We start from the raw sequence: 18,505 nt of genomic DNA, 5'->3' as shown, positions 1-18,505 counted from the left end.
CGGAGACCCCAAGGATTGCCGGGGCTTTATAACTCAGTGCTCTCTGCAAATAGAGCTCATGCCTTCGCAATTTGTATCGGAGCGGTCTAAGGTGGCATTCTTCATCAGTCTCCTCTCCGGGAAAGCTCTGGCCTGGGCTACCCCTCTTTGGGATAGAGGCGACCCAGACACGACTACTCTCACGGCTTTTCTGGCAGAGTTCCGGGCCGTATTTGAGGAACCTGCACGGGCCTCTTCTGCTGAGACTGCTTTACTGAACCTGCGCCAAGGCAGCTCGTCTGTGGGAGAGTATGCTGTTCGGTTCCGCACCCTGGCCTCTGAACTTGCCTGGAACAATGCAGCCCTCATCGCTACCTTTAAGAAGGAACTCTCTGCGCAGGTTACGGACGCTCTGGCTGCTCGGGACCTGACGTCAACTCTGAGTGGTCTTATCACTCTGGCCACTCGGATTGATGTTCGGTTCAAGGAATGCGCCGAGGAACTCCGCACCAAGCACCCTCAAGCCCGGGTAAGACGTTTTCCTCGCCTGGCTCCTGCCTTTCAAAGACCTCTCCAGCCTTCGCCTGAATTGTCTGCTGAGGAACCTATGCAGGTGGACAGAATTCGGCTCTCCCTACAGGAGCGTTCAAGACGACGACAGGAGAACCTCTGTCTGTACTGTGCCAGCCCAGAGCACTTCATCAGTTCCTGTCCTGTCCGTCCTCAACGTCCGGGAAATGCCAGCACCTAGGCTTCTTGGGAGAGGCGTCCCTAGGTGTAAGTACAGCTTCTCCACGTCTGACTCTTCCCGTGCTCCTCAGCGATGGCACCGGTACCCAGATCCAGGTTTCTGCCTTCCTGGATTATGGCTCTACAGCGAACTTTGTGGATGCAGCCTTGGTCTCTCAGCATCACTTCCCGGTGGTTCGTCTCGAGAAGCCATTGTCCATTGCCTCGGTCAATGGTCAGATTCTCTCCGTGCCCATCTGGTTTCGCACGGAACCCCTGCTTCTGCAAGTTGGTGCCCTACATCAAGAGAGACTTTCTTTTTTTGTGCTGCCCCAAAGCACATCTGCTCTACTGCTGGGTCTCCCCTGGCTGCAGCTTCATGCCCCTGTTCTGGACTGGTCTTCTGGAGAGATTCTCCATTGGGGTCCGGATTGTTCCTCACATTGCATGCGGGTCCTTCATCCACTGCCTGTCAGGACTTCTACGTTGTCTCACAAATCCCTGCAGAGACTTCCCGACCCGTATATGGACTTCGCAGATGTGTTTTCCAAGAGACAAGCTGAGACACTACCTTCACATCGTTCCTATGATTGCCCTGTGGATCTCCTTCCGGGTGCCACTCTCCCCAGAGGTAGGGTCTATCCGCTTTCTGTTCCTGAGATGGCTGCTATGTCTGAATACATCAAGGAGAATCTTAAGAGGGGTTTCAAATGCAAGTCCTCCTCTCCGGCTGGTGCAGGATTCTTCTTTGTCACCAAGAAAGACGGCTCCTTACGTCCCTGTATAGACTATCGTGGGCTGAATAAGATCACGGTTAAAAACCGATACCCCTTGCCGTTGATCATGGAACTCTTTGATCGCCTGCGCGGCGCCAAGGTGTTCTCCAAACTGGATCTTCGGGGTGCTTACAATCTCATCCGGATCCACAAAGGTGACGAGTGGAAGACGGCGTTTAATACCCGGGATGGGCATTTTGAATATTTAGTAATGCCCTTTGGACTGTGTAATGCCCCTGCTGTCTTTCAAGAATTTGTTAATGACATTTTCCGGGACCTCCTCTATACATGTGTTGTGGTCTACCTGGATGACATCCTGGTGTACTCTCCGGACCTTGAATCCCACCAGAGACACGTACGCCAAGTTCTTGATCAACCATCTCTACGCCAAACTGGAGAAATTCCAGTTTCACCAGCACAGTCTTCCATTTCTTGGTTATATAATTTCCGACAAAGGCCTCCAGATGGATCCCGCAAAACTGTCTGCAGTTCTTCAGTGGCCTCGCCCAGAGGGCCTCCGAGCCATACAGAGGTTCCTGGGGTTTGCAAATTATTATCGACAGTTTATTCCCCATTTTTCCACTGTGGTGTCTCCCATCGTGGCCCTCACTAAGAAGGGTGCCAATCCACGTTCTTGGTCTCCTACAGCTGAAGAGGCCTTCTCCAAGTTAAAGTCCGCTTTTGCCTCAGCTCCAGTACTCTGTAGGCCTGATACAGACAAACCTTTCTTTCTTGAGGTGGATGCGTCCTCCGTGGGAGCTGGAGCGGTCCTCACCCAAAAAGGGCCCAGGGGCCGAACTTCCACTTGCGGCTTCTTTTCAAAAACATTTTCCCCAGCTGAAAGAAATTATTCGATTGGTGACCGAGAGCTCTTGGCCATTAAAGGGCACCTACCACCACAAGTCTACCTATAAAGCTAGATTGGGTGGTAGGTGGATCAATAGGACGTGAGGATAGCCCTTTTAAGGGCTAATCCTCACGTCCCCGCAATGATTTGAAAACTTTTATTGCCCCAATATTAAAATTTTCTTATGCGGCTACTGGGGCGTGGAGTAGCCGCATCTGAGGTTACACGAGGCGGCTACTCCACGCCCCGGTAGCCTCTTTTCTCCTCCTACCAAAAATCTTCGGCGCGCAGAACAGCAGGCCCGTGCCTGTGCAGCTCCGACTCCGTAGCAGTGACCGCGCAGGCGCGGGCCTGCTGTTCTGCTCATGCGCAGACAGCAGATGTGCCGGACGAGGGCGCGCAGCTCCTCGTAGCTGCGCGCCGAAGATTTTTGGTAGGAGGAGAAAAGAGGCTACCGGGGCGTGGAGTAGCCGCCTCGTGCAACCTCAGATGCGGCTACTCCACGCCCCAGTAGCCACATAAGAAAATTTTAATATTGGGGCAATAAAAGTTTTCAAAACATTGCGGGGACGTGAGGATTAGCCCTTAAAAGGGCTATCCTCACGTCCAATTGATCCACCTACCACCCGATCTACCTTTATAGGTAGTTTCGTGGTGGTAGGTTCCCTTTAAACTTGCTCTGGAGGAATGGCGGTATCTTCTGGAGGGTGCTCTTCATCCTGTATGTGTGTACACTGACCACAAGAACTTGTTATACCTCCAGTCAGCCCAGCGCCTGAATCCCAGGCAAGCCCGGTGGTCATTGTTCTTTTCCCGTTTCAACTTGCTAATCCATTTTCGTCCGGCTGACAAGAACGTCAAGGCTGATGCTCTATCCCGTGCCTCTGATGTGACTGGAGAGGAACCAGCTCCTCGGCATATAATTTCTCCGGACCAGCTTGTTGTTGCAGCTCCTGTTGATCTTCGGCAGCTACCTCCTGGCAAGACATATGTTAGACCTGCTCTTTGGAAGAGGATTTTGTCTTGGGGACATTCTTCCCGTATGGCTGGGCACCCTGGGGTGCAACGCACCGTGGCCCTCATCTCAATGGATTTTGTCACTGATCTGCCTGTCTCCTCGGGCTGTACTGTCATCTGGGTGGTGACGGACCGGTTTTCGAAGATGTCACATTTTGTTCCTCTTCCAGGTCTTCCATCTTCTCCACAGCTTGCCAGCCTTTTCTTCAGACATATCTTCCGGCTGCATGGTCTTCCGCTGCACATCGTGTCCGATCGTGGAGTCCAGTTTGTGTCAAAATTCTGGCGTTCCTTGTGTAACCAACTGCAGGTCAACCTTGACTTTTCTTCTGCCTACCACCCTCAGTCTAATGGTCAAGTGGAGAGGGTGAACCAGACTTTGGGCTGCTATCTCCGTCATTTCGTCTCAGCCCGTCAGGACAACTGGGCTGACCTCCTACCCTGGGCTGAGTTCTCATATAATTCCCTGGACTCTGGGTCTACTGGCTTGTCTCCATTCTTCGTGGTCTATGGACGTATTCCTCGCCCTCCTCTTCCGCTGTCTACTCCCTCTGATGTCCCTGCGGTTGAGGATCTGCTGTTGGACCTCAACTCTATTTGGGACCAGACCCGCCAGTCTCTTCTGCGAACTACAGACCGTATCAAGACCCAGGCTGATAAGAGGCGTCAGGCTCCTCCCGTCTTTTCTCCTGGTGAAAAAGTATGGTTATCTTCCAGATACGTCCGACTCAACAAGCTCGGTCCCCGGTTCCTTGGTCCTTTCGAGGTAATCAAGCGCATCAATCAAGTGGCCTACAAACTGCGCCTTCCTCCTTCTATGCGCATACCAAACTCCTTCCATGTCTCCCTCCTGAAACCTGTCATCCTGAACCGCTTCTCCCAACAATCCCCTCCTCCTGCTCCTTAGGCGGATTCCCCAGACGTCTATGAGGTTAAGGAAGTTCTGGACATGAAGTTCGTGATGGGTAAGCGGTTCTTTCTTGTAGACTGGAGGGGGTTCGGGCCTGAGGAGAGATCCTGGGAGCCCGAAGAGAACATTTTGGATCGGACTCTCCTCCAGAGGTTTATTGGCCGCAAGAAGAAGAGGGGGAGGCCGAAGGGGGGGGGGTACTGTCACGGGTGCTCCCGCGATCGTTGTCTCGGATCGCGGGCGCACCCGTGTTCCTGCTGCTGCCCCCGGTCCCGGGTCCCGCTCACCTTCCCTGGCTCCCGCGATGTCCTCCCTGGCTCCCGCAGCTCGGCGCGCACGTACCCGTCTCCTAGGGCGCGCGCGCGCCGTCACTCTTAGATTTAAAGGGCCAGCACACCAATAATTGGTGCTGGCCTGCTATAAGTTTCTTCCCCTTCCTGTGACCCTTGCCGGATCTTTGTGCCTCATAGCCTTAGAGAAAGCTTCCAAGCGAGTATTCCTGCGTTCCTGTGTTTTCCTGCGTTCCTGTGTTTTCCTGCGTTCCTGTGTTTTCCTGCGTTCCTGTGTATTCCTGCGTTCCTGTGTGTCTCCGCTCCCAAGTCCTGTGTTTCCCGTGTTTCTGTGCCTGTGTTCCCGTCCCCTTCTGCCTGGACCTCCTGTTGCTGACCCCGGACTTGGACCTGACGTTGCATCTCTGCCGCCTGCCCTGACCCTGTGCCTGGACCTGTCTACGAGATTGTCATCCGCTAAGGTACCTCGACCTCGGCTGCCACCGTGGGCTACTCACACCTGGGAACGACCTAGTGGTATCCTGCCGCAGCAAGTCCAACCCGCTTTGCGGCGGGCCCTGGTGAATACCAGGTGCCGCTAGGCTCCGGTTCCATGTGTGTATACCTATGCACCACACACATGGACCATGTCATATACCTATGCACCACACACATGGACCATGTCATATACCTATGCACCACACACATGGACCATATCATACACCTCTGCACCACACACATGAACCATGTCCTACACCTATGCACCACACACATGAACCATGTCATACACCTCTGCACCACACACATGAACCATGTCCTACACCAAAGCACCACACACATGGACCATGTCATATACCTATGCACCACACACATGTGGAGCATGTCATACACCTCTGCACCACACACATGAACCATGTCCTACACCAAAGCACCACACACATGGACCATGTCATATACCTATGCACCACACACATGTGGACCATGTCATACACCTATGCAACACACACATGAACCATGTCATACACCTATGCACCACACACATGGACCATGTCATATACCTATGCACCACAAACATGGACACTGTCATACACCTATGCCCCACACATATAGATTCTGTCTTACACCTATGCACCATACATGGATCCTGTTATACACATAGGCACCACACACAGATGCTTTCATACACATATGCATCACACACATGGATGTTTTCATACACATATCCACCACACACATGGACATACTCATGTACCTACGCACCATACACGGACACTGTCGTACAAATACGCACTACACACAGGCGCTTTCATACACATATGCACCACACACATAGATGGTGTCATACACAGATATACCACACATGGACCCTCTCATACACAAATGCACCTCAAACATGGACACTGTCATTCACACATGAATACCCTGTGTGTATAAAACAAAAAAGACTATGTTACTTCCCTCTCCTCGGTCCCTCGCAGCATTCACTTTTTCTTCTCCCGGGCTCTGACTGAAGCTGGGGGTGGGGCCAGCAGGAAGCTGATCCTGGCCTGATGCTTTTTCTCTTCTGCAGCTCTAATGTATGGGACCAGGAGGAGGCGGGACAAATGGGGAGAGAGGGGCAGCTTGGGACAATCTCTGAACCGCCTAGGATGGCGGGACAGTGCCCAAAAAATGGGACTATCCCGCCGAATCCGGGACAGATGTGGGCTATGAGTCATATATACATGAACAAAATATCTTACCTTACCCTTCAAAGCAGCAGCATATGCAGTAACAGGATCCAGAATACCATGTGTTATGGTGGGAAGACAAATCTCAGCCATAGAAAGAAGGCTGCACTTTACTAACTCTGTATTTTTAGCAGCTTCATACCCTGGCACCAGACTTACCCTACACTCCCACCTCCAACTCCTCCAGCTGCAAGAGGCAAGTGGAAGGTATTAACCTGTAAGGTGCTGAATTGCTGCCACATCTAATAGATCAATGCACACATAGGGGCACATTTACTTACCCGGTCCAGTCGCGATCCAGCGGCGGGTTCTCCGATGCTGATTCGGGTTCTGCCGGGATTCACTAAGGTCCGTGCGCCGATAATCACCAGGTGTCGCTGCTGCGCCGAGGTCCGCCGAAGTTCACCTGCTTTTTTCTGGTGTATGTGAGTGCTTGATCTTGCGACACAAATGGCTTTTTAAATTCAGCGGTTTTTCCAAATCCTTCGGGTTGTCCGGTGGCCACGCCCCCCGATTTCTGTCGCGCGAAAGTCGGCGCGATTGCGCCAAAAATCGATCGCGTGCGCCACAATCCCGTGAAATACAGCGCAAAGCGGAAATATTCGGGAAAAACTCAACGGATTTGCGTCTGCGGACCCTTAGTAAATGTGCCCCATATTGTTTTATTTATATGTAGAAAACACTTTACACAAATTAACACATAGGGGTAGATTTACTTACCCAGTCCTGTCGGGATCCTGCGGCGGGTTCTCCGGCGCTGATTCGGGTCCGGCTGGGATTCACTAAGGTAATGTCCACTAGGTGTCGTTGCTGTGCTTAAGTCCGTCGAGGTCTGCTGGAGATCACCATCCGTTGCTTGGTGCAGGTAAGCGCGTGTTTTTTTTTTTTTAATTCCGCGTTTTTCCGAATCCGTTGGGTTTTCCAAGGGCCATGCCCCCCGATTTCCGTCGCATGCATGCCGGCGCCGATGCGCCACAAGCCGATCGCGTGCGCCAAAAACCCGGGGCAATTCAGGGAAAGCCGGCGCAAATCAGTAATATTCGGGAAACCCGACGAAAAATAGCGATTCGGGCCCTTAGTAAATGACCCCCATTATTTTTTATGCAGGAAAATTTTATTGAAAAAAACACAACAACAATATTCCATCCATTAAACATTTGTCTCGTTCCTCGGTGGATTCTTGGTAACTCTCAGAAGAAGAACTTCAGTAGTAGAATCCCTACGACGGCCGGATTCAGGAAGACTTTTTGGACATTTCGAGTCCCTTTTGAGCTGGTGAATGTAAAAACCTTTGATAATCCTGATGTTTGCAGTTTATTGGAGCCGAGATCAGATAACGCTTGTGTGGCGCAGCCTCGCATGGCATTGGAATCAGGGAAGACTCCTGCAAAGATGGATGTGACATTTACCTTGCTATTATATCTTCTATAGTATATAAACAATGTCCTCCTGACATTAACCCCTCCCCCCATTCTAATTAAGCCATTTTAATTGTCATGTCCTATTGTTGTTCCTAATAAGAGAAAATCCATACACAGTGCAAATAGCATAAATAAGAAAAGTAATAGTTGTCTGGGGGTCAAACATCCCCAAAAAATCTATAGATAAATATGTTGCTATAAAATGGAAAATATAAATATAAAAATATTAAAAAAATGATATTCTCTGTTCTCATGCTGCTCTCTGCACATATACACAACTTCCTTTTTCTCATTCCTCCATCCTAATAGCTCCACCCACTGTGAGGGAGGGGGGGAAACCGGATGTTTCACAACTTTCCTGCTACAGCTCCTCCTATTCAATCAGAGCTGAGACATGTAAACAAAGATCCATAGAGAGTTTTCAGGTAGCACTAAAGTAAGTAGCAGGACCGCTGAGTCGCTTGATGAACTTATAGGGATGATTATTAAGGCAGTTGCCTTAATACATGGCCAACTTATGTAAACAGTGGCCAACCCCTTTTATAGAGTAAACGGGAGTAAAGCTTCCCTGATATGCCTTGAAGACAGGCATGAAATAGGCAATCATGTTCGAGATCCCTTACGGTTCTATATTACTCACACTCAAGACTACTAAATAGAACATGGAACCACCTCCCAAAATTTTGGGCTTTCTCTGATTACCAGGAATTCATAGGTCAGTGTTTCCAATTTTTTTCTAACTATATGACTCTCCTCTAAAAGACAGAACTTGTTGTGGAGCCGGACCTTGCAGATTCATTGATGCGAGGAGACATTTGGTTTCGTTGCCCGTGCATTGTATATAACGGGAACCGTAACACCAGGAGTAGTCAGTGGCTACACAGGACGGACACAAGAGTCCATTGGCTTCAGCATTTGCCGGAACTGGAGAAGAAAAACATAAAATTAAGACACAAATGTACAAAGGTAAATTCTGCTAAAGTTTAATCTGTAATCCCAGGGGGTCACATCTTTGTTGTAAGTCTTGTACTCTGTGTAGAGAATTGGGACCCCAGTCCCTTGGTTTTGCCAGTCACAATGTTTTTGGAAAGGGCCGTGTACCCATAGTGCAATTCTCTCTGCAATCAGGGTCCTAACCATCACTTGGGGTAATAATATGGCTTTGACCTATAACCCTAGAAGCCACTGCAATTTGCATACATATATACCTCTGGTATAATTGTTAGCTACTGGGGACGTGTCCTCACACTTCTGTTTTCTGTGCTCTCTACAGAAAGTGGCAGGTACATTGTCTGGAGAGGTTTGTAATCAGACCTTTGTGTATGCTGTTATTAGTAGCAGGACTGTAAAATATGCATTTATATTCCAGGATTGTAGCTCCTTCAAATCAACTGAGGGTGTATCCTAACACTGTTGTGTTCTGTGCTCTCCACAAGCAGAGTTTAGTATTGTCCCTAAAGAGATGTGTAATCCTACCTTTGTGCATGTTGTTAAAAGAAGCAGGACTGTGAAATTTGGATTTTTCTTCAAGGACGGTAGCTGCTTCTAATGCACTGGGGGTGTATCCTCACACTGCTGTGTTCTGTGCTCCCTGCAGACAGTGTCAGGTATTGTTTCTGGAGAGGTGTATAATCAGACCTTTGTATATGTTTTTAATAGTAGCAGGAGTGTAAAATATGGATTTATATTCCAGGATTGTAGCTCCTTCAAGTCCCCTGATGGTGTATCCTCACACTGCTGTGTTCTGTACTCTACGCAGACAGTGTTAGGTTGAGTCACTGAAGATGTGTAATCCTACCTACCTTGTGCATGTTGCGAAAAGCAGTAGGTTTTTATTTCAGGATTGTAACAGTTTCAAGTGCACTGGGGGTGTATCCTCACACTGCTGTGTTCTGTGCTCTCTGCAGACAGTGTCAGGTATTGTCTGTGGAGAGGTGTGTAATCAGACCTTTGTGTATGTTGTTAATAGTAGCAGTAGTGTAAAATATGGATTTATATTCCAGGATTTTAGCTGCTTCTAGTACACCAGGGGTGTATCCTAACACTGCTGTGCTCTGTGCTATCTGCATCCAGTGTTAGGTATAAACCCTACAGAGATGTGTAATCAGACCTTTGTGTATGTTGTTGGTAACAGCAGGACTGTTAAATATGCATTTATAATCCAGATTTGCAGATTGTCCAAATATACTGGGGTTATGAGCTCTCTCCACTGAACTAAACTACAGCCCCTCCCCTCTGCTCTGAGTGACTGCTTTTGATTGAGTATCACAGCTCACTAAGGGCAGAGGGAAAGGCTGTAAAGCAGTTCAGTGCAAAGAGCACAGAGCACAGCAGTGTGAGGGCAACCAGTGCACACGGAGAAACTACAATACTGAGCTATGGATACATTTTTGGGTGGTGTCTATATTTGTGCAAGTTTATCTCCGTGGCTACATTCCCTCGTGAAAAAATCTGTAAATGTTAATATGTAACCAATATTCCTGTAAGTTATTGTGGTCAATACATTTCCCAGGCATAGAAAACATTTATAGAAAAATGTGAAGCAAAGCGGGCGACTTACACGAGAAGTCAGCGGTCGTACAGTTGTCGGTGTTGCAGCATTTGGTGAGCACCCACAGCTGTCCCTGGCTGGTGGTCATGGTGCCCGTGGCCTCACAGCTGAGATTCGAGATACACGCCCGGAGAAACACCTGGGTGGCCACATTGTCTATAAGAAAAGGGGAAATCCTGAAGGAAGAGTAGTAATTTATAGTAAGGGGGGTTACAGGGGTACGAGGCCAGGGGCACAGGGTGCAGAATATCCAAATATCAGTCACAGCCAAACCAGCGCAGATGTATCCGAAAGATGCAGCTACACCCTATGGTACTTCAGCCCTAATGTCACCTGTACAGGCAGTCCCCGGGTTACATACAAGATAGGGTCCGGAGGCTTGTTCTTAAGTTGAATTTGTATGTAAGTCGAAACTGTATATTTTATTTTATAATTGAAGTTCTAGACAATTTTTTTTCTTTTTCCCAGTGACAATTGGAGTTTCAAAATTTTTGCTGTAATGGGACCAAGGATTATCAATAAAACTTCATTACAGACACCTTACAGCTGATCATTGCAGCCTGGGACTATAGTAACATCCAGAGACTTCACCAGAGGTCCGTCTGTAACTATGGGTTGTCTGTTAGTCGGGTGTCCTTAAGTAGGGGACCACCTGTATTTGTATCCACAAACCAGCCAATAGTGTCACAGAGCCACAACATAGGATCAGGGAATCCAGAGAAGGTTAAATGAACGTTACTTTTTCCGTCTCCCCCCAGCTCCCAGGAAGTTTTCCATTAGATTTCAAGAATTTATTTATTTACACTATTGAAAAAGGGAACCAGAGGACTAGAAACAAGGACATGTTACGAGAGGTCGTATTCTGCTATGTTACTCACCAATGACCGTTTTTGCGTAGATGGCTCCACAAGTGTTTCCGGAAGTACATGTAACATTGTTGCCTGTGCAGGAGGCAGAATTTATAGCCATGCACTGGGTACAAGTGAGAGCGTGACCTAAGGAGAGGACGAGAAGGTCAGCGCATCCATCACTATTACACTGGGCATTGAATGATGAAACGTCTCAACAAATTTATCCCACATATCCCGTATCCCATGTGATGTCACTGCGTTTGGGATCAGGATGTTTGCATAAATGTGATCTTGTGGATGACATTGAATATCAAATTCTAAGACCATTTACCCCTGTGTCTGTGCTTGATCCACCCCACAACATAACAGCACGGACTGCCTCACCTAACCTCATCCGAGGACCACTGATGGACTTCCCAGAACATTGTAAGCACTGGGGTTGAGGTCCAATAGGGTTCAAGCCACGATTGGGCACATGTATCATAATTCTGGATTTTCCGTCTTTTTTTTAGACTTTTTTTGGCTTTCCTGCTGGTCATATATATCTTAGTGGTTTTTCCTTTCCTTACATGTTACATGTTGCGTTTGGTCTGTAGTGAATTTGCAACTTTTTTCTCCAAAAGTCGCAATCAGTTCCAAACTCATTTCTACGCCTAGTCAGGGGCAGCCTTAGATTTGCGCAAAAATGTGTGACTACTTTTTAAAAAATGTTGCAACTCTCACATCTGGATTCTGGTGATAAGTCAGGGAACACTGCAGGGAACTAGACATTGGCCAACTTTGTAAGGAGACAGGTTTAGGCACAAAAAATTTGCAAATGAACCATAAAAAATGTCTCAAACATTAAATAGAAAAGCAAGACAAAAGTTTGATACATGTGCCCCATTGCCGTAGCCTGGATCCCTCAGTTTCCTACATCTCCCCTGACATCAGACCCTGGTGGTCACTGGGCACCATACAGACATTTGCCATAAATGAAATATTCTGCAACATACAACATTTCACATTCAGGAAGTTATAGATCTTTGTAAATAAGACCTTGTAGACAGACAAACACAGATAATAATCCAGATGCTGGTCAAAATACATCTGATCAGAAACCAATAAACAATGAGAATATTAAAAGGGTAGACAGATTTGAAGTTACGGGACATGCACAAAGGAGACACCAGAGAATATTCAGCAGATAGAAACCAGAGGGTGTATGCATAAAGTAAGCCCCAGGGAAGGGTCAGAGGGAAACATCTTCATCATCCAGTAAATATCCACATATTCAGAGAACGGTCAGAATAGCCAGGTATGCAGAGAACGATCAGAGGATAACCAGGTATGCGGAGAACGATCAGAGGATAGCCAGGTGTCTAGAGAACGGTCAAAGGCTAGCCAGGTGTCTAGAGAACGGTCAAAGGATAGCCAGGTGTCTAGAGAACGGTCAAAGGATAGCCAGGTGTCTAGAGAACGGTCAAAGGCTAGCCAGGTGTCTAGAGAACGGTCAAAGGATAGCCAGGTGTCTAGAGAACGGTCAAAGGGTAGCCAGGTGTCCGAAGAATGGTCAAAGATTAGCCAGGTGTCCGGAGAACGGTCAAAGATTAGCCAGGTGTCCGGAGAACGGTCAGAGGATAGCCAGGTATCCAGAGAAAGGTCAGAGGTTAGCCAGGTATCCAGAAAATGGTCAGAAGATAGCCAGGTAGCCATAGAACAGTCAGAGGATAGCCAGGTATCCACAGAATGGTCAGAGTATAGCCAGGTATCCATAGAATGGTCAGTGGATAGCCAGGTATCGACAGAATGGTCAGAGGATAGCCAGGTATCGATAGAATGGTCTGAGGATAGCCAGGTATCCAGAGAACGGTCAGAGGATATCTAGGTATCCATAGAGCGTCCATAGGATAGCCAGGTATCCAGAGAACGGTCAGAGGATAGCCAGGTATCCAGAGAACATTCAGAGGATAGCTAGGTATCCATAGAGCGTCCATAGGATAGCCAGGTATACATACAACATCCAGAGAATAGCCATGTATCCAGAGAATGTTTAGAGGATAGCCAGGTATTCATAGAGCAACCAGAAGATAGCCAGGTATACAGAGAACGGTCAGAGGATAGCCAGGTGTCCAGAGAACAGTCAGTGGATAGCCAGGTATCTAAAAAAATGGTCAGAAATGATACCATACAAGAAAGAAAATGTTAAGAATATTTAACGGACATCTACCACCGGGATGAAGGATTGTAAATAGAGATGAGCGAGTATACTGCTGGGTGGAGTATTAGCATACTCGGACCGGCTCGTTACTCAGACGAGTATCTCGCCGGCTCGAGCAGTAAATTAATAAAATAAATTGAATAAAAGTATTTTCATCGTAAAAAAAAAATATTACACATGTTTGCAGATGTTTTACTTGTTAGAACACAGTGAAATAAGACTATTCCTCACTTTGCAGGTGCGCGCGCGTGTCTCCCGCTAGGTTCGGAGATGTTCGGAACATCTGGAATGTGAAGAATATTGTTCTTTCAATGTGTTCTGCACTTATATGCTCCTGTATTCACTGTTTTTAATGTTTTAATTCTATTCTTCACATTGCAGGTGTGCGCGCGTATCTCCGAACCTATCGGGAGACACGCGCGCACATCTGCAATGTGAAGAATAGTGTTATTTCAATGTGTTCTTACAAGTAAAACATCTGCAAACATCTGGAATTTTTTTTTTTGCACTGTTCAGTTTTATTAAAAAAATGCTCGGGTCTCCCATTGACTTCAATGGGGCTCGTTATTGGAGACGAGCACTCGAGCATCTGGAAAAGTTCGTCTCGAATAACGAGCACCCGAGCATTTTAGTGCTCTCTAATTGTAAACCAATCTATAACTTTATTATTTTTCCATGCACAGAGCTGTACCTGGGCTTGTTTTGTGCACAACAAAATATAATTCCTAGTGATGGTATTTTATATTCCATGCCGTGTACCCGGAAAATATTCCACATGCAGTTAAAATTTTTAAAAACGCATCTGTGCCATATTCTTGTTGGCTTCATTATTACGGCTTTCACTTAAAAAGATAACATGTTTATGTATGTTTTACTAGGTTTACATTAATTTTTAAAAGAATGAAATTTTTTGTAGGAAAAAAAATTCATTGTTTTACCATCTTCTAATGCCAATAACTTCTTCATAATTTGGTTCCCTGTTCCTAAGGTTGTCTGCTGTCAAAGTAATCCAATGATAAAGGCCGGATCCAAGATGGCGGTGCACATGCAGTAATGTCATCTAAGTTGCCATCATGTATGAGCCATGTGCAGTTAAGTGCACCATATTAGATTTACCATGCATGCTTTAGGCAGCTGCCATAGCAATCGGGTAGCCAAAGGTTGAATCCATTGCTACAGGCAGCTGTAGGGGACCCATGGGAGAGAAGAGAAAAGTGTATATATTTTTTTAAATTTAAGCCTAAAATTTGGTTTATGGTAAAAATGCTGATCCAAAAAACATATAATTGTAATCACTTATTTCTCCAAAAAAACCCACAAAAATCATACCACTAACCCAAAAAAGAAAAAAATATAGGGCTTCTGAAATAAATAAAAAAACTGAAAAACTGGGCCACGTGTTTTCTGACGTATTTTGCACATAAATAAATTCATCAAGGCAGTTCCTCCGACGTCCACCAGGTGGCGCTGCTGCGCTGAAGTTCGCTGAAATGCACTGAAGTTCACGATCCTTTCCTGGATGAAGGTGAGTGCCAGCTCCGCGACACAATTTCCTTTTTTAAATGTGGCGGTTTTTCCGAATCCGTCGGTTTTTTGTTCGGCCACGCCCCCCGATTTCCGTCGCGTGCATGCCGGTGCCGATGCGCCACAATCTTATCGCGTGCGCCAAAATCCCGGGGCAATTCAGGTACAATCGGCGTAAATCGGAAATATTCTGGTAACACGTCGGGAAAACGCGAATCGGGCCCTTAGTAAATGACCCCCATTATCTTCTTGACGCTCACTCCATGTTAATTAACATTCTTCAGAGCCGGCCCTTGTGCCTGCAGGACGTTAATTAACGTGGAGCTCTTTGTGCACTGCCAGAGCTTCCCTGCACAGATTTATCTCTCAGTTCTTGCTGCAGAAATACTGTAAGAAGTCATCAGAGCCAGTCCCGAAGATGAGAACACTTTGATTAATAAATCATGATGTTTACATAAAAAAGAAATTTTACCCAGTGCAAGTGCAATTTTTTTAAGTGCACAACAGAATTAGACAAAAAGACCTTATCTTTAAGAACTTGTCTAACTCTTGTCTTTCAAAATGTTATCTGAAAAGCACTATCACCTCTTTCCTCCATTGCCTTCTCACTCAAAATCTTGTGAATTGGAAGTGGCACTTAGTAAGATGCACTGTCAAGATGGCACTGCTGTAGGTGGCTGTCAGTGCATTGCCTATTGCTTTTGACCTGGGGCACCAACTTGGCACTCTGACCCTGTTACCCCCTTCATCACTAAGTGGATCATCATTAGCAGTAGCTTCACGTCTCACAACTGATTGCAACAGAGCACCGGAACCGGAACCTGGCAGCCAAGTGCACAAGTTACAACTTCATTGGAGCATCTGAAATGCAAGTGATCACAACCAGTGTCTGAACTCAAGTCAGGAGGATACTGTACCAAGGCACGAGTGGTAGCTAGTACCAGGCAACTTGAGCACCGGCACTTGAGGCAACTTAAGCACCGGCACTTGACAAAGGTGGAGCTACAAGTAGTGGCTCTTCAGCCAAACCAACAGCGGCAGCAACAGCAGCACCCGACTGTTTCACCACATACTTTTAGTGCCGCATTGGCACTTTTACTGTAGTATCCCCTACACATGTCTGTCTAGCCCGTGTCTATCTGTTATTGTGACTGGTATATATTCATACCGTATATATTATACGGTCATGTAACCTGCATTGTGCCGTATCGCAATGTCTTGTTACTGGCAACATGTAAGAATGCGCCTCTAGTAGTGTATTTATGTATCGGTAACGTTAAGTTTATCTCTAACTGTGTAACAATTGCCAGAACACTGTGTACAAAAGAATTTACCCCCAGGCGATCAATAAAGTTGTATCGTATTGTAAAAACAAACTTTCCTGCTGCCTTTGAAACTAGAGGGAGAAGGATCGGAGCTTCAGCTGCTGCAGTGAATGCGCATACACTGACACAGAAAAATATATATCTTAGTATATAGTCATTAGTATATAGTGTTTTTTTTAGTTGAGGATATAGATGAATAATATTTCATAGATCTGTATACATATATTTCATACACATATATACATTCAGTATAATTCATTTCTTTCATAAGCAGAAGCAATTAACACATAACTAATTATTGCTCATCAGTTGATCTCTGGTCGTGTAAAGGAAATCTACCATGGGGAATATACTTTCTGAAAGATTTTCCAGGCTAGACAAGGAAGCAACGAGCAGCTTGGCAAATATGCAGGGGCTACTGGGGGTGTGGCATAGCCTCTGCCTCCAGAGCTGTCTGATGCAATTCAAGGCCCCTGCGGCTGCATCACAGAATTAGGGGAAAACGGAATGCCACCGCTGCTGCAGGGAGGGGGAATCTACCAGGAAGTAGATTTACTATGGTAGAATTCACAGTACTAATACTCATCTCCTGTGTATATTGGTCCTGCACAGTATTACAACTCCTATCCTGTATATATCAGCACAGCACAGTACTACTACTCCTATCCTGTATATATGGGTACAGCACAGTACTACAACTCCTATCCTGTATATTTGGGCACAGCATAGTACTACAACTCCTATCTTGTATATATGGACACAGCACAGTACTACTACTCCTATCCTGTATATATGGGCACAGCACAGTACTACTACTCCTATCCTGTATATATAGGCACAGCACAGTACTACTACTCCTATCCTGTATATATAGGCACTGTACAGTATTATTACTCCTATCCTTTATATAAGGTTACAGCACAGTTCTACACTGCACAATACTACTTCTACTACTATCTATTATATGGAGATTCCTGTCCTATGAATTATTCCTGTCCCTTATATATGGGCACTTTGTATAACTACTACTCCTTTTGTGCATATGGACATTGTACAGTACTACTACTCCTATCCTGTTTATATGGACACTGCATAGAGATACCACTCCTATCCTGTGCAAATGGATTTCCCTCAGGGACAACAGTGATAACATTTTCATTCTTTGCACTGGGTCATTATGTATTAAATTGCCTATGAATACTTGTCTTAGGACACAAAAAGACATTTCAAAATTATAGATTTAGCTAATTTCATGGGAAACTATATGAGGTTTGATGCTATTAAAACTAATCTTACTTGTTGCCGTGAGAGCCGAGAAGAGGGTCACAAACCCAAGGAGGGACTTCATGATGACACCGCTAAGTCCTTACAATTCATCTCCAATTGTAAAGGACAGAGGCATTTACTGTAAGAGTAAGGGTTACTTGGGGGCAGGACATGGGAGGGTATTTACGACGTAAGACTTCTTGGTGTTCTAGGGGAATGTTCTTCTGGAACGTTGTATTATACAATAAGCAAAAATTCTCCACATCAGTAATTACCCATGAGTCACATTTCTCTACATCCTCCTGCCTTCATATCTTTACTGGTGATCACTCGCAATGTTGTTTGCTGAAAATCCTGTTTTTGTTTCTAGACATGTGGTTCGCCTACATTCCGTAGAAGCGCCATTTAGTTGCCAAGTGAAATAAAGGACCTTTAACTGTAGTTTATGGACATAAGTTGGGGATGATACAATGGGGGTCATTTACTAAGGGCCTGATTCGCGTTTTCCCGACGTGTTACCCGAATATTTCCGATTTGCGCCGATTTCCCCTGAATTGCCCCGGGATTTTGGTGCACGCGATTGGATTTTGGCGCATCGGCCCTGGCATGCACGCATCGGGGGCCGTGGCCGAACAAAAACCCGACGGATTCGGAAAACCGCCGCATTAAAAAAAAATTGTCACTCGGCACGCGCTTACCTTTACTCAGCCCGGCTCGGTGTATTCCAGTGCGTTTCGATGCTCTTCAGCGCAGCAGCGCCACCTGGTGGACGTCAGAGGAACTACCTTAATGAATCCCGGCCGGACCCGAATCCACCGCAGAGAACGCGCCGCTGGATCGCGAATGGACCGGGTAAGTAAATCTGCCCTATTAAGTCTATTGGGTAAATTCTGCAATTTGTTCACCATCCTGTAGTTGTACATTAGTCAAAAGAGGGTGCGGTCCGATGATAGCTAGGGGAATACCAGCATCTGCACAAGAACAGTTAAACATTAGCAAAGTTTATTATATCAGATTAAAAACAGTGATAACCAAAATTCTAAATAGATTACGCGTTTCGGGCCACGGAGATCATTCCATTCTCATATCATGTTAGTGATGACTGATTTT

General features: G+C 46.3%; 1 protein-coding gene across 1 annotated transcript; it reads right to left on the bottom strand.

Annotated features, from left to right (window-relative positions):
• Nucleotides 1-7,390: 7,390 nt before the first annotated feature.
• Nucleotides 7,391-17,699, bottom strand: LOC140065475 (phospholipase A2 inhibitor and Ly6/PLAUR domain-containing protein-like). Its single transcript, XM_072113075.1, has 5 exons — nucleotides 17,426-17,699; nucleotides 11,108-11,224; nucleotides 10,239-10,385; nucleotides 8,465-8,602; nucleotides 7,391-7,641 (listed from the first exon to the last, which is right to left on the bottom strand). Exons 1-5 carry the CDS (start codon nucleotides 17,475-17,477, stop codon nucleotides 7,448-7,450), a joined length of 648 nt encoding a protein of 215 aa, XP_071969176.1. The 5' UTR covers nucleotides 17,478-17,699; the 3' UTR covers nucleotides 7,391-7,447.
• Between the last annotated feature and the right edge of the window lie 806 nt (nucleotides 17,700-18,505).

This window comes from Engystomops pustulosus, chromosome 6 (genome assembly GCF_040894005.1).
Source record: "Engystomops pustulosus chromosome 6, aEngPut4.maternal, whole genome shotgun sequence".
NCBI lineage: Eukaryota > Metazoa > Chordata > Amphibia > Anura > Leptodactylidae > Engystomops > Engystomops pustulosus.
This window is presented reverse-complemented; position numbering and strand designations above follow the sequence as displayed.

Bases quoted from the DNA above. Each gene is read 5' to 3' on its own strand.
- LOC140065475 (XM_072113075.1), bottom strand. From the start codon at position 17,477: ATGAAGTCCCTCCTTGGGTTTGTGACCCTCTTCTCGGCTCTCACGGCA. The intron at 11,225-17,425 runs GTAAGATTAGTT...TCCTCTCCTTAG, and splicing joins CTCGGCTCTCACGGCAACAA to GTCACGCTCTCACTTGTACC. The intron at 7,642-8,464 runs GTCCGGCTCCAC...CCATCTTTGCAG, and splicing joins CGCATCAATGAATCTGCAAG to GAGTCTTCCCTGATTCCAAT.